Source organism: Danio rerio, chromosome 17, assembly GCF_049306965.1.
Source record: "Danio rerio strain Tuebingen ecotype United States chromosome 17, GRCz12tu, whole genome shotgun sequence".
Taxonomy (NCBI): Eukaryota; Metazoa; Chordata; class Actinopteri; order Cypriniformes; family Danionidae; genus Danio; species Danio rerio.
The window spans coordinates 55,448,742-55,464,180 of record NC_133192.1 but is presented as its reverse complement, the minus strand read 5'-3'; the positions used below and the strand labels follow the sequence as shown (position 1 = coordinate 55,464,180).

The 15,439-nt window shown below is 39.1% G+C and overlaps 1 protein-coding gene across 3 annotated transcripts in view; it reads left to right on the top strand.

The window, feature by feature from the left end:
- mthfd1b (methylenetetrahydrofolate dehydrogenase (NADP+ dependent) 1b) overlaps positions 1-15,439 on the top strand; it is a 53,387-nt gene that overhangs the window by 13,668 nt on the left and 24,280 nt on the right. For all 3 annotated transcript variants that reach the window (XR_012392623.1, XR_012392624.1, NM_199529.1), the window contains 4 exon segments: positions 3,518-3,645; positions 6,297-6,394; positions 12,413-12,586; positions 12,707-12,843. Coding sequence is in view for 1 of the 3 variants with exons in the window: in NM_199529.1 (NP_955823.1) it covers positions 3,518-3,645; positions 6,297-6,394; positions 12,413-12,586; positions 12,707-12,843 (537 nt within the window). In the remaining 2 variants the exon portion in view is untranslated.

The following is a 15,439-nucleotide window of genomic DNA, read 5'->3' as shown; positions in this document are numbered from 1 at the left end:
TCAGCTGATGTAGGCTGATGCGCTGTGCATTATGGGATATGGAGGAAAAATATTTGTTGACAGCTCTTTACCAACAGAGAGAGAGAGGGGAAACATTACCTGAAGGATCGTTGGTAATATTTCCGCAAGATGACCATGTTGCAGTTTAGCTAAATTAATTCACGCCTCTTCCTGAAGTGACGAGCGATGCATTAAACACTGTTTTCCAGCCGCGGCTGCGCTTCATTTTCGTAATGTATAGTTTGTCTAAAGCAGCCAGCGCAGTCGTCCCTCCAGAGTAAAAGGTTTTGTTTACCTGCGGGAGTTCATTGGCATTTTCCCGCACGTGAATTCTGACCAATCAATAAGCAGTTTAGGAAATATGTTCAACAACATCTGGCCAATGAGAGATGTGGATTTTGTCAGATGACTGCATTTTGGTTCGTTTCAACTGGTTCAGACCAAAGCCAGCAGTGTGGTGTGAAAACGATCCAAAGGCGGCAGAAGATGCAACAATGTATCATTTATTACCCTTGGTCCGGACCAAATGAAGTGAACTACAGATGTGAAAGCACCCTAAAACATTAAATATTGTGCAGCATTACAGATCTATGAGAGAAAACCTTTATTTTCATTCAATGTGTAGAACTACTTTAGTGTATTTGCCACACTGTTGAGCCTCAGGCTTCCAGTTGTTTAAGACTATTAACATTCTTTATCCAGGCACATGGTCGCATATACAGGCACTTGGCCAATTTGATGTCAATATATAGTCCAGTCAAATCTGCTTGTCAAGTGTTCTGGCACTGTACTGGTAATAACAAATCTCAGGAGTAATATTGTGGTTATTATATTAATGAAAACTAAGAAAAGCTATTGGTAAAAAAAAAAAAACTAAATATAAACAGTTTTGTTAACTGAAAACATACAAAATTCACAAAAAAAAAAAAAAAAAAAAAAAAACAAAACAATACCAGCAACAGTCACTGAAATAAAATAATAGTTAGCGATAATAAATAATTTTTTCAGAATCAGTAAGCACTCATTCTGTGGTGGAAACTCTGACCTGAAAGTATCATTGAAGTACCTTTAGCCATGAATACATACAAGAAACTTGTTCTACCTTCATTTGCCAAAACAAATGTAACTAGGCATGGTTAATCACACTTACAGTATCTTCAATATGAAAAATATTCTCAGAATTTTTTAGATTTTTTTTTTTTACTTTTATTCATTGCATTGATCTGGTTTTGGATTCCGTGTTTGTTCAAACAAATAGTTTTATTACTCAGAGGTTTGCACAAAAGTTAATATAAGTTGTGCACACACTAAACTTTGCTCTGGGCGACATTGGATATGTTCTGTTGGCTCTGTTAGGGCTGGGACACACCAAGCCAGTGGTCAGTCAATGGGCTTCATCAATCGTAGTTGGTTTGGTGTGTTCCACACAGCAGATTAACATCAGATCACGTTGGCCTGATTCAACATCGGACCTTCAACTGAAGAGAATGTTCTGACTTGTTATTCAGCAACCAATCAGAGCACAAGTGTGATGTAGTGAGGAATGACATAGCAAGTAAACAATTCAAGTCTAGAAGGAACACAAAAACACTGGCTGTAATCCCAAATATCTCCAAACAATTGGATTATTAGACTCGGAGATATTTGCACAAGCGAATCCCTTCGTGGTTGGTGACAGTTATTTTGTTAATAGTACAACGCTGCTTTGTTTACGTTTTGTGCGTGGAAGTCGCAGTCGAAAGTTCAGTTTCTCTTTGCAGAATGAGAAAGCACACTACTGCCCCCCTATGGAGCAGAAAGATATGTCCTCTTGTGCAGGCACAGAACGCAGCTCATTTGTCGACTTTCATCCATTTGGTGTGTTCACGCGCAGCTTTTTCCAACAAGAGTCGACAGCACAGTTGGGTTTTGTTGGTGCTAGTTGTTTGTCGTTGGCTTGGTGTGTCCTGGACCTTAAACTACTATTACGAAAAGTAAAACTAAAATTGATTTCTATAAATAGAAAATAGAAAAGTGTTAACAAAAGCGAACACAAAACTAAAACTATTGATGAATCAAAGTGACATAGCAAGTAAAAAATTCAAGTCTAGAAGGAACACAAAAACACTGGCTGTAATCCCAAATATCTCCAAACAATTGGATTATTAGACTCGGAGATATTTGCACAAGCGAATCCCTTCGTGGTTGGTGACAGTTATTGTGATAATGGTACAACGCTGCTTTGTTTACGTTTTGTGCGTGGAAGTCGCGGTCGAAAGTTCAGTTTCTCTTTGCAGAATGAGAAAGCACACTACTGCCCCCCTGTGGAGCAGAAAGATATGTCCTCTTGTGCAGGCACTGAACGCAGCTCATTTGTCGACTTTCATTCATTTGGTGTGTTCACGCGCAGCTTTTTCCAACGAGAGTCGACAGCACAGTTGGGTTTTGTTGGTGCTAGTTGTTTGTCGTTGGCTTGGTGTGTCCTGGACCTCAAACTACTATTACGAAAAGTAAAACTAAAATTGATTTCTGTAAATAGAAAATAGAAAAGTGTTAACAAAAGCGAACACAAAACTAAAACTATTGATGAATCAAAGTGACATAGCAAGTAAACAATTCAAGTCTAGAAGGAACACAAAAACACTGGCTGTAATCCCAAATATCTCCAAACAATTGGATTATTAGACTCGGAGATATTTGCACAAGCGAATCCCTTCGTGGTTGGTGACAGTTATTGTGATAATAGTACAACGCTGCTTTGTTTACGTTTTGTGCGTGGAAGTCGCGGTCGAAAGTTCAGTTTCTCTTTGCAGAATGAGAAAGCACACTACTGCCCCCCTGTGGAGCAGAAAGATATGTCCTCTTGTGCAGGCACAGAACGCAGCTCATTTGTCGACTTTCATCCATTTGGTGTGTTCACGCGCAGCTTTTTCCAACGAGAGTCGACAGCACAGTTGGGTTTTGTTGGTGCTAGTTGTTTGTCGTTGGCTTGGTGTGTCCTGGACCTCAAACTACTATTACGAAAAGTAAAACTAAAATTGATTTCTGTAAATCGAAAATAGAAAAATGTTAACAAAAGCGAACACAAAACTAAAACTATTGATAAATCAAACTGAAATAAACTGAACAGCAAGTTTAAAAATAGAATTGAAATGAAAGATAAAAATTATAATAAAAGATAAACTATAATAACCGTGGTACAGATGATAATATACATAATTCATGTTCCCATTTAGATATGCTTAGCGTTAATAGCAGGTTTGGCATGTCCCGGGAGAGAATCCTGAGTTTGGAGATAAATGAACCCAAGGCCTGGTCAATAAACATATAAGGGGATCCGAGATCAGGTAGGTCTCGAGAGCTCCCCCTAGAAAAGGGAGGGGAAAAAGCCGATTAATTTATTGTAAGCTTTGATCAATCTGATTGGATTATTACTGATTACAGATGAGCAGCCAGTCGTGTTCAAACATATATCATGTGCTCCTCTCGCAATTATTTTAAGAAACTTCTCTAAGTTTTCTTTTTCTTTTATCCTCAGATAGTAGCAGGCCAAGTGGGAAGAGAGTTGTTGGAGACGTTCACTATGACTCTGCCAAAGATCGAGCTGCGTTTATCACTCCTGTGCCTGGAGGAGTTGGCCCAATGACTGTAGCCATGCTCATGAAGGTACATTTATTCCTGTTTCTTTTGAAGATATCTTTACGCTCACAGCAGCACATCTGCGTTTAGCACACTAATGGCCAGACTCACAGCTTGCTTTAGTGCACATACTCTTTTACATTTTAAAAGATACTTGTCAAGGTTTATTGAAGACATGGAACAACGACAGGTTTGAAGTAGGCCAGTCAATATGGCTGAAAACCCCAATTCAATTTTCTTTCTTAAATTATACTTAATTTCTATAATATTTAACATTCTAGAGAAAAGTACTGTACTGTTTTCTATGCCCTCAAGATGGAGTAAGCGAGCAAATTAAGCAAATCGAAACTAAATTAAAGATTGCATTAGGGTTGTAACGGTATGAATTTTTTACGGTATGATAATCGTCTAAAACAATACCACGGTTTGACGGTTTCGCGGTATACGGTATGTTACAAATGTTACAAAATAATAGAACAGTGAAGCAAATTTGACTTTTTCCAAATAATATATTTTCAGTTACTATAAACAACACCACTTACAATGAACAAATGAAAAAAATAAGAAAATAATAAATAATGTGTCAAAGTCCAAATAAAGTCCAAATAAACATGGTGCAAATCCTCAGTAAAAAATAGATATAAATATTTACTATACTATAAATAGTTACATAACGAAACTAGATTCAATATGGAACATCCTTAGGTTTTATGTGCTAGCATGGATATGGTTGTCTGTGGATATGGATTTGGATATGGTTGTCTGCAATGCAGACAAACAGCTGCACCTTCATTTGCGTCTTTTGAAAACAGCAAGAGCAGCAGTTCGTCTTTGCTGTGTCACTGTTTTGTCATGTTTCTGTGCTGCTGTGCATGCAAAAGTACTTAGTATGAGAATTATTTCATGCAAAACTTTTTTTTGCGTTTTATTTAGCTGCGCATAAATGTATGCCTTTCTCTCATTCCGTGTTGTTCAAAAAGCTCATGTTGGTCCACAAACAAAAGCGAAACCTATGCTTATTGGTTGTGATATAGCGAGTTTGAACCAATCTGGGCATGGAGGAGGGACAATGCATCAATGTATCATGTCTGGTTTGTCCGGAGACACAGTGACGAGCGTTTCTTTGTCAAATCAGCATTGTCAAATTTTGATGACGTAACCGCACTGATTATGCCAATCTTTGAATTGTATGAATCGGATCAGCGGATCAAAAGTTATTAAACATTTAAGAGCAATACTTATTTTTAGCCGCGGGCGGCTGTCTCAGTCTTTAAGGGTTAAAACCGTTGATATGCAATTGTTCATGGTATGATAATCGTGCACGTTCAAATCGTGGTAGACCGTCATACCGGTATATTGTTACAACCCTAGATTGCATCTTTTATTAAAATAAATAGATACCCACTTTTTAAAGTGCATAAACTTTCAAACAACTGTTCTTAAATAAAACATAATTTCCTTAATGGGCATCTAAGGGAAATTAGGAATAATGTACACTGAGTACAAAACACTTCTAGCGAGGTTCAAGAGACGTTATTTACATTTAGGAAAACTCCAAATTCCAGGTCGTCAGGAACACAGCATAGGTTATAAGCCATAATAACCATGTTGGTTACATCATCAATATGCATCTCGTGTCTTGACATACCAAGACAATCAAATGTGTAAACAAAGGGGAGTCAGGTGACAATGGAGTGAGTATCCACGTGCAGCTTTATTCGGAATCGGGGTCAGGCAGGCAATGGTCACAATCAGGAGCAAATGTTAGCATAAAGGGCAATCCAGAAGCGTAATCGAGGTCACAGGCAAAGACATGAATACAGGCAGCAGACAACATAAACAAGGGAACAAGACAAGGGTCAAACACAAAACGACTAAATAAGGAGAACACTTCGTAATGTTACAGGTAGAATCCAACAAGTCTCTGTGTGTGTGTGTCAAAGTGAGGTGTGTAAATAGTCCTGGTCATTAGTCCTTATGATAATCAGCTGTGTGTGCGCAATCATGGATAACCTGGAACTGGTGTGTGTGTGAGGTGCATGACGGGAGTTGTAGTTCCTTGTCAGACTTGTAGAACGAATGTTCTAAAGTGTATAAGGGTTAGATTGCTGCTCATCATTACAGAATGGGTATATTTTAAACTAATCTGACGAATATTCGGGATTTTAATTCTTTTCTTTTCTATACTTTACAAATAAGCACTTGTGTTCATTCATTTCATTCATCCTGTGTATGTCAGCAATGTGTAAGCAGTTGGACCTGCATAGATGCATAATTAACACTCTCTGCCCTTGACTTAAGACCTTCTTTCAGTTGGTCAATGGTGCAGTCTACTTTAGTTCCTCAAAATAGCAACGCGCCAACAATGTGCCTTAACACCTCTATTTTACACACATGAGTCCAGAAACTGGCACAAATTGATTTGCTATTTAAACAACATGGCACAAAATGTGAAAACTACTGTTGAGCTGGTCTGAAAATAGGAAAATAGCAACTAATCGTCTTGCATCTTAATGCTCCAGGTGTATGATGGGCTGCTACTGTCTTTACGATATTCATCAATAGCTTTCTTCTCAGGACATTTTACACCTCCTGAAGCTGAAGTATTTGAAATCAGTGTAGTATGTGGATTTATCATGAATCATATACATTTCAATGTTTGCTGCTTTATTTCTCAGAACACAGTATTGAGTGCCAAGCATTTCCTTCAAGCACAAAAACCTGGGAAGTGGACCATAAATTACCCCACACTCAACCTGCTGCGTCCTGTTCCCAGGTTAGATGGTTTTCACTCATGACAACTCTTGGGATGGTTTGTAAATTATGTTGTTAATGTAATTAGAACATGCATAAATTTGGTCTTGGTGGGTTAGTTCTTCTACGCTGCTGCTAAAGCAGTAGTCGGCTTGCTTGATTTTAAAGCCTGATCAATAAACGAATGAGAACGTTCTGCTACTAGAAAGAGGAGGACCTGCCTTAATAGCAGATCTACTTGGCAGGTGGTGCTGGGGAGGCAGAGGGCTAGAGTTATTTATTTATTACATTTATTTTTTTTTTAAATTGTCAAACTGGTTTACAGATGAAGGTTTATATTTTTATTAACTAAATAAAAATACAATTATAACAATACATGAACTCCAAATCATTCAATACACTTTCAAAGAAAGAAAATAAATGAATATATAAATAATACATAAGCAAACAAAAATAATCAAATGAAATAAAACGGCAATAACATGCTAGTCTATATACCATGCGTCAGTGTCCATCAATTCAGCAAAGGAGTCACAGTCTAGACCAGGGGTCTCAAACTCAATTTACCTGGGGGCCGCAGGAGGCAAAGTCTGGGTGAGGTTGGGCCGCATAAGGGATTTCACACAAAAAAAGTCCTCAAATGTCATTATTAACAGTTTTAATTATTTTTTCTGAACATGAAGTGTCCTGAACATTAATAGAACATTGAGTGAAGATTATGAACAGTTCTTCTGAACATGGCATCTTTTGCCTACTTCTTGCTGCCAGAGACTTGACAGCGCTTCTTCTCACAAATCTGAACCACATTTGGCTTTAGAGCGGCAGCAGTTGAGACCCTCAGTATGGCTTGAAGATGATCATCATTAAGTCTAGACCTGTACTTTGACTTATTGAAGTTCAAGGTGGAGAATAACTTCTCACACAAATATGTGCTCCCAAAAAGGCCAAGTCCTAGGGAAAAAAGTGGGGGAACTCACTCAAAACTTCCATTCCCTCACCTAAAAAAAAAGGCGTATATATGTATAAATAAAACACCCCCACCCCACTCCAGTCACATCAGTCTGTACCAGTCTGTATCTACCTATAATATATATAAGAAAGGGCTAGAAATTAACTTTTTTACTTGGTAGCACCGGTGCTCCCAACTTCAAATATTTAGGAGCACCAAAATAAATTTAGGAGCACCAGAAAAAATTTAGGAGCACCCACCAAAACTGAATGAGCACCGCTGCAAATTGGTTTTTAAAGGATTTATTGTATTTTAAAACAACATCAATAGGACTGACAAAAACCAGAAACAACTATCTAACTAATGCTGTGAAGACATTGATATTTGTGTGCAATAATTCCAAAATGAATGTCTAATAATTAGGCCATAGAATATTAATGATGATAAAAAATGACAATAATAGTAACAATGAATTCCATTTCTCATTATGATGCTGCCTTGAATGTGCATGAATGTAGGTTATCTGCTATAAAAAGTCTGTTACTTTATGAAAAATAATTGTAGTTTGCATCAAACAAAAATGAAGCATTGCAGTAAGAAATATTGATTTTGTACTGCTGTTTTTATATGCATGTCAATTTAATAAACAATAATTCTGCTACAAAACAAACAAAAGATTATAATAAATCATTAAATTCAATGATGAAAGCTGCAAAGCAGTCATCAGTAAATAAATATAAAAATAATATACACCTCAAAAAAGAATAGACAAAAGAAAGTAAGTAAAGTCTCACTTCTATCACTCTTTAAAAGTTTTGGTTTCAGTTTGTGTCAATTTAAAGGTTCAGTCTGAGCTGATCTTCATGTTTCTGTGTTAGTGGAAAAGCTGGCGAGTCAGCCGACCCAATTTATGAGCAGGCAGAGCAGGATTCTTGCACGAACCGTCGGCACAATACCGGTCTTTGTTATGAGCCGCAGTTTCAGTGTAAACTTAGTAAAGGCGAGCTTCTTTGGCGATGATATGTACAGTATTAGATTTGACTTTTAGCGGACATTTGCGCTGAACACGCAGTGAATGCAACGCATGGAGATTCGGGCGCCTTCTCCAAGAAGCGCGTACTCGATTGATCTCAGCTGGTGGATCATTATTCACCACGTGACGTGTCATGATTGCTCTCATCTGCGCCTCAATTTTAGGTGGGGTTTGCAAACCTGTGGGCTTTAAGTTTTTACTCTTCAGTTCAGCCGTTTGCATTTCCCGTGGTCATTAAAGCTCCTTCCCTGTCATCTGACAGCGGAATACCTTGAGTGATTGACAGCTAATATGAACCAATATAGCGGCAGGGAAGAGCGATTCAGCACGTTTTTAGAAAAAAACAAAACAGGTCGCACTACAACCATTATCAGCAGTCGCACTAATACGCCCATATATATTATGAGGTCGCATAGATTAATTTTCGGGCGCATATGCGACCAAAATGGTCGCAATTTCGAGCCCTGTAAGATACAGGCTGTAGCTAGGTAGCTAAGTGGCAGGCAGGGGCGGGAACAGCTTACCTTGGTTCTGGCCGGCGCGAGTTCCCGTCACAGCGTCTAACAAAGGGGCGGGGTACGTGGTGACGCCACCGGCATCCCCGCCCCTTTGTTTACACGGCGGGCGGGGAATGCCAGTGACCGCTGTGTACGGATAGAATCAGCGGAGCGGGGAGCGCTCTCTCTCCCCGCTCCGCTGATTCTGTCAGTGTACAGCGGTCGGCGCGGGCCACAAAATATTGCACTGAGAGCCGCAAATGGCCCGCGGGCCGCGAGTTTGAGACCCCTGGTCTAGACAGTCAAACACTTTGCAGAATTACTTTACAAATGATTTGACACCAAAAAAGACGTTCAGTACACTCACATATGCCATGAAATAAAGTTTCCTTCTCTTGTAGAGTGCTAGGGCTCTATTTTGGTGGTCCATGCGCAGAGCGCAAAACGCAGGGCGCAAATGCTTTCAGGGCGTGTCAGGACGCGTTTTTGCAAATTTAAGGACGGGAAATCTGCCTTGCCCTTCGGCGCATGGTCTAAAAGGGTTGAGTTTATTTTCTTAAATAGTTATAAGTGTGTTTTAAGAATAAACCAATTAGAGTCTCATCTCCCATTCCCTTTAAGAGCCAGCTGCGTCGCGCCAAGAGCGCATTCGCTATTTACAGGACGCAAAGTAAGTCTAAGTGGAAAAAATGAGCATTTCACAAGCAAACAGTTAACAGTTTTTTTTTAACAGAAAACTGTTAAACAGAGCATCTACTGCGTGAGAATGAGAGATAATGGATCTACTTTCGCTCTTGGATAGGGAAACCTTTACGCACAGACATCAGTTAGCCTATAAACAATTCATTTTGTTTGTTAAGCGCAAATATTCGTTTCAAAACTATTTCTAAATTCAGTTCTAATTTCCAGCAAACGAATAAATGAACAATAATCACAAAATGTGCTCAAAAACCTGAGTTATATCCTAAAACACATGCTGTGCCCCATATGGTCTAAAACCTGACAGGTGGGCAAATCTAAGCTTGTTTTTAATAAAACAAATATAAAAATGTATATAATAAATAATACTGCTAATAATAATAACATTATACAAAAGCAAATTGTTATGAATGAACTGAAAAAGCCTCCCGAGATGAAGAAGACATAAAAGCAGTGATTTTTCATATTTATGTAGGCTAGAAAATAATATGTTTTGTAATACTTTAATCCTTTATATTTATATTCTATATCTATTCTTATTATATCCTATATATATCCTTAATATTTACATTTTTTTTTCATATGTAAAGATATTTGCCTATTGCTCTCTTGTGCGTATTAAGCAGTGTGTAAGCGAGGCGCAACTCTGCGCTGGAGTTTAGACCGGGTTAGTTTTGGTCTAATGAAAAATCTATTATAGTTTCTCAAAATAGCAACGCACTAGCGGTCCGCCTCAGAACGCCTCCCTTTTTAGACCAGAACGCCTATGGGCACACAAATGAGCGCTAATGCATTTGCTATTTAAACAGCGTAGCGTAACGCCTCAAAACGACTCTTGCACCGAGCTGAAACTACCAAAAGACTACTGTGCCACGCCTTGCGCCACACTGCGTCGGGTGTATGATAGGGCCCCTAGTGTTAATACATAATGCAGTGATTCATGCTTTGTTTTAATTAGCACAACATCATTTTAAAAGTGGTCTTCGAGTTGAATTATCTAGTTGCTGAAGCTTTTATCACAATATACGGTATTACTGTGATATTAACCCAAGCTGAATAAATGATTATCAGGTGTAACGACCAAAAAATACTTGGTGTTTTAGAGTAAATATATATATTTTAAACGAATAGCAAATTTCCAAAATACAATAGGTAACCCATTAAAACAAAGTCTGATTAGTAGAAGTTTAGTTGGTTAGTTAGTTAATACATTAAAGGGCACCTAGTTTACCCCCTTTTTTCCAGATTTAATACGAGTCTTTTTTTTTTTTTTTGTCTACACAATGTGTCTAAAGTTTTAGCTCAAAACACCCATCAGATTATTTATTATACCTTTCAGAAGTTTGTGATTTTTAGCTCTAAACAGCTTGTTGCCGTTTTTGTGTACTGTGCCTTTAATGCTAGTCCTCCCTGCCAGCCGTTTCCACGTGCCTGTCAGTGTACCTCAATCTTTGCCCTCGACTGCGTCTCACTTAATGGCCTCACATAACGTTTGTGAGAAAATACTACAGTAAGAAGTTTGTTTATTGAATGATTACAAAGGTCACACACATACACACACACACACACACACAGCACAGGTGTTAAGCTTTGCACTGTTTTTCCATGGCAAATGTGACAGGATACAGGCTAATCTCCATTGCTGTATGGAGATGTTATGTTGAAAATAAAAAAACAACAAAATAAACCTGATTTAACATCCACAAACCGGGATTGAAGCGTCTTCTTTTATAATTGTTCTGACACGCGGCTGTGCTGATGAAGTAAAGAGGCTAAAATCGTTGTAATCCATTATACACATACAATGTTTTAAAACATGTTAAACTTGTAAAACTCTCTCTTGATCACATTTGATGATGATTGGTGATCCTAGCAAACTGAACAGACCTTTTATTCCCGGTTGCTTTGCGCATGTCCTGTCTTGTTAGTATGATTAGACATGTTACTACGGAGACATGTTAATACGCAGCTGTCTATCAATTCAGTGGGGAGGGGAACTGCACTCCTAGGGGGAGCATGAGCTGTCGCTCCTCCTCCTGTAAGCTGTTTTAATGCGTACACCAACCCCACCCCTAACCCTACCCCCAGTGACATCACTCGTAGAAGAAGTGCAAAAAAGGTGGAGCTCAAGCTTAAGCTCCCCCTCGCTGGAGCTCAGCTCTCCTCAAATGGCTCTGCAGCGAGCACCACTTGTCAAAATGGGAGGGATTTGAATCCTATTTTAACGTCAGGAAATAAAAAAAAAGAGACTTATTGCGTTTATATCACCCCAGTATGACTGTTGACACATTATACCTACACACAGTTCTGTCTTAATAGCTTACAAAAGATGATTTTGATCATAGGTGCCCTTTAAGATGAACAATAGGGAATAGCTATATTATAGTAATATGTTAAAGTTCATAAAAAATACAACTGAATTGTGTTGGAACCTTGCTGTAGAGAGTTAATGAACAAAAAAGACCTATAAATAGCCATCAAATTTTCAGTGCCATACATCAGATTAATGAGAAATGTAAAATAATATAGAAATATTAAATTATCCCCAATATATTGATCTGAATATTCTTAAAAGGCACTTTAAAAGTTTAATTTACAAATTAATTTTCACAATTTCACATATTAACTTGCCCACAATATCAATATTGTGCATACTCATTATGACAATATAATGAGTTAATAAATATTAGCATATTTCAATTTGAAAGCTGAGATCTGATGACAGATTACAATGGGCAAAAAGGAAAAAAGTACTCTATCAGCTTTGAGAAATTGAATTTCTAAGTAAATCAAATGCTGTTCAGTATCAGTTTTTGTTCTTGCCAGTGTAATAGCTGCTTTTGTTGTTATTTTGTCATACAGTGATGTGGCCATTTCTCGCTCCTGTGTTCCTAAACCCATCGAGTGTCTTGCTAAGGAAATTGGTCTTCTTTCGGATGAAGTTGAGCTCTACGGCAGGACCAAGGCCAAAGTCCAACTGAAAACCATTGATCGACTGCAGACTCAGCTTGATGGCAAATATGTGGTTGTAACAGGGTAATTTGATTCTCTGTTTACGTTTATTTTTTTTCCTTGGAAGTATTATACTTCATATAGTTCACATTTTGGCTTCTATTTTGATTCTTGTGCTAGAAGGTAACATCTTGTTTAACGCAGAATTACTCCGACTCCTCTGGGTGAAGGAAAGAGCACCACCACAATAGGGTTGGTTCAAGCTCTCGGAGCTCATCTCAAACTCAATGCATTTGCGTGTGTGCGGCAGCCATCACAAGGCCCAACGTTTGGCATCAAAGGTAATGTTTTTGAGTTTACAAATGTTTCGCTAAATTCTGTGATTTCCCTGTATGAATACAGATTTCTTAATTGGGCGGCTCTTGTCATTTGCGTAAATCCAAAGTTGTTTTATTTTAATTTGAGACTGCCTGGGATTAGTTTCCCAAACAACAACATAAGTCACGGCTGAACTACTGTGATACGATGAATTGTTGGTAGGAAAGAAACAATGTTGTGATAAGTTTTTCCCAAAACCGTAGTTTCTCTGTCACAGATTCATCGATTGGTCCACATTAGTTTATATGTAAAACGTCCATAATGACGTTCTAAACAGGGCAGGGTGATTTTTTTATTTATTTTATTTTTTTATTTTTTTGTACAGGTTTTATTATTTTACATGCACACTTATACACACTTTTTTAAAAATTCAATATTAGTTTTGGTAAAAACAAGCATTAGTTTTTCTTATAAACTGAAACGGCACAAATAGGGTCTTTATTTCTTTTACAAACATTTCATTCATTCATTTTCCTGTCGGCTTAGTCCCTTTATTAATCCGGGGTCGCCACAGCGGAATGAACCGCCAACTTATTCAGCAAGTTTTTACGCAGCGGATGCCCTTCCAGCCGCAACCCATCTCTGGGAAACATCCACACACACACTCACACACACACTCATACACTATGGACTATCCAATTCACCTGCACCACATGTCTTTGGACTGTGGGGGAAAGCGGAGCACCCGGAGGAAACCCACGCGAAGGCAGGGAGAACATGCAAACTCCACACAGAAACGCCAACTGAGCCGAGGTTCGAACCAGCGACCTTCTTGCTGTGTGGCGACAGCACTACTTACTGCGCCAATGCCTCGCCCTCTTTTACAAACATTGTGGAGAATATTCTATAATCTATCCGCTTGTAAAGTGTGACTTCACACGAAGCTGCTTCCGGGTCCAAGCGCTCCATTCAACTGTATTTGGAGACAAATGAAATGGTAATTATAAACGTTTAGAAAGCGATTCAATACTTTCGAAAATCACGATCGCATTGTATTTGTCTTTGCCTAATATTCGATGGCCAGAAAGTAATAAATTTTTTTATAAATTGTTAATTTCGGTACTTGTTATGCAGCAAGCCCAGAGATTGTTGTGTACACTATGACTTTATATAAAAATAACTTTAATGTGTGATATAAATGAAAAGTGATCATAATCGAATTGTTTATCAACTGAAATGAGTGGTGGCTAGGACCCGGAAACAGTATTACATACGTAACCAACACGTCACCACTTAACAAGCGGATTCTGAAATATAAAACAATAGGTCAATCTTATGTAGCCTATAAATCATATACACTCACCAGCCATTACCTTTATTAGGTACACCTGTCCAACTGCTCATTAACGCGAATTTCTGATCAGCCAGTAACATGGCAGCAACTCGAGGCATGTAGACATGGTCAAGACGATCTGCTGCAGGTCAAACCGAGCATCAGAATGTGGAAGAAAGGGGATTTAAGTGACTTTGAACGTGGCATAGTTGTTGGTGCCAGACGGGCTGGTCTGAGTATTTCAAAAACTGCTGATCTATTGGGATTTTCATGCACAACCATCTCTAGGGTTTACAGAGAATGATCTGAAAAAGAGAAAATATCCAGTGAGCGCCAGTTCTGTGGACGCAAATGCCTTATTGATGCCAGAGGTAAGAATGGCCAGACTGGTTCCAGCTGATAGAAAGGCAACAGTAACTCAAATAAGCACTCGTTACAACAGAGATCTGCAGAAGAGCATCTCTGAACACACAACACGTCCAACATTGAGGCAAATGGGCTACAGCAGCAGAAGACCACACCAGGTGCCGCTCCTGTCAGCTAAGAACAGGAAACTGAGGCTACAATTCACACAGGCTCACCAAAACTGGACAATAGAAGATTGGAAAAACGTTGCCTGGACTGAGGAGTCTCCATTTCTGCGGCAACATTCGCATGGTCGGGCCACAATTTGGTGTCAACAACATGAAAGCATGGATCCATCCTGCCTTGTAGCAACAGTTCAGGCAGATGGTGGTGGTGTAATGGTGTGGGGGATATTTTCTTGGACCATTAGTACCAATTGAGCATCGTGTCAATGCCACAGTCTACCCGAGTATTGTTGCTGACCATGTCCATCCCTTCCATGTCATAAATTATTCAAAAAGTGGATGTTGAAACATTCAAAAAGAATAAGTCTTATGCTGCTTTCAAACCAGACGCGGAACGTGCGTCAAGCGCGAGTGATTTACATGTTAAGTCAATGCAAACCGCGAATAGACATCCTGCGGCGCGATACGCGCGAATGGCGCGGAGCAAATGGACCGAATGGTGCGGTGCGAATAGCGCGAATCTCTCGAGTTGGAAATTCTGAACTTCAGCGGACATTCGCGCCGCGTTAACCAATCAGAAGCTTGCTCTTGTGGGGGCGTGATTGTGACGTAGAACCTGTTGATGGTGTCCCGGGGCAAATCCTCCAGGCGACACCGACAACAAGTCATCAAACTGGGCAGGGCTCAGTCAGAAGCACCGTTGAAAGCCTCCGTGATCCAGGTTCAGTTTCTTGAGGAGTTTATGAGCTCACAGAG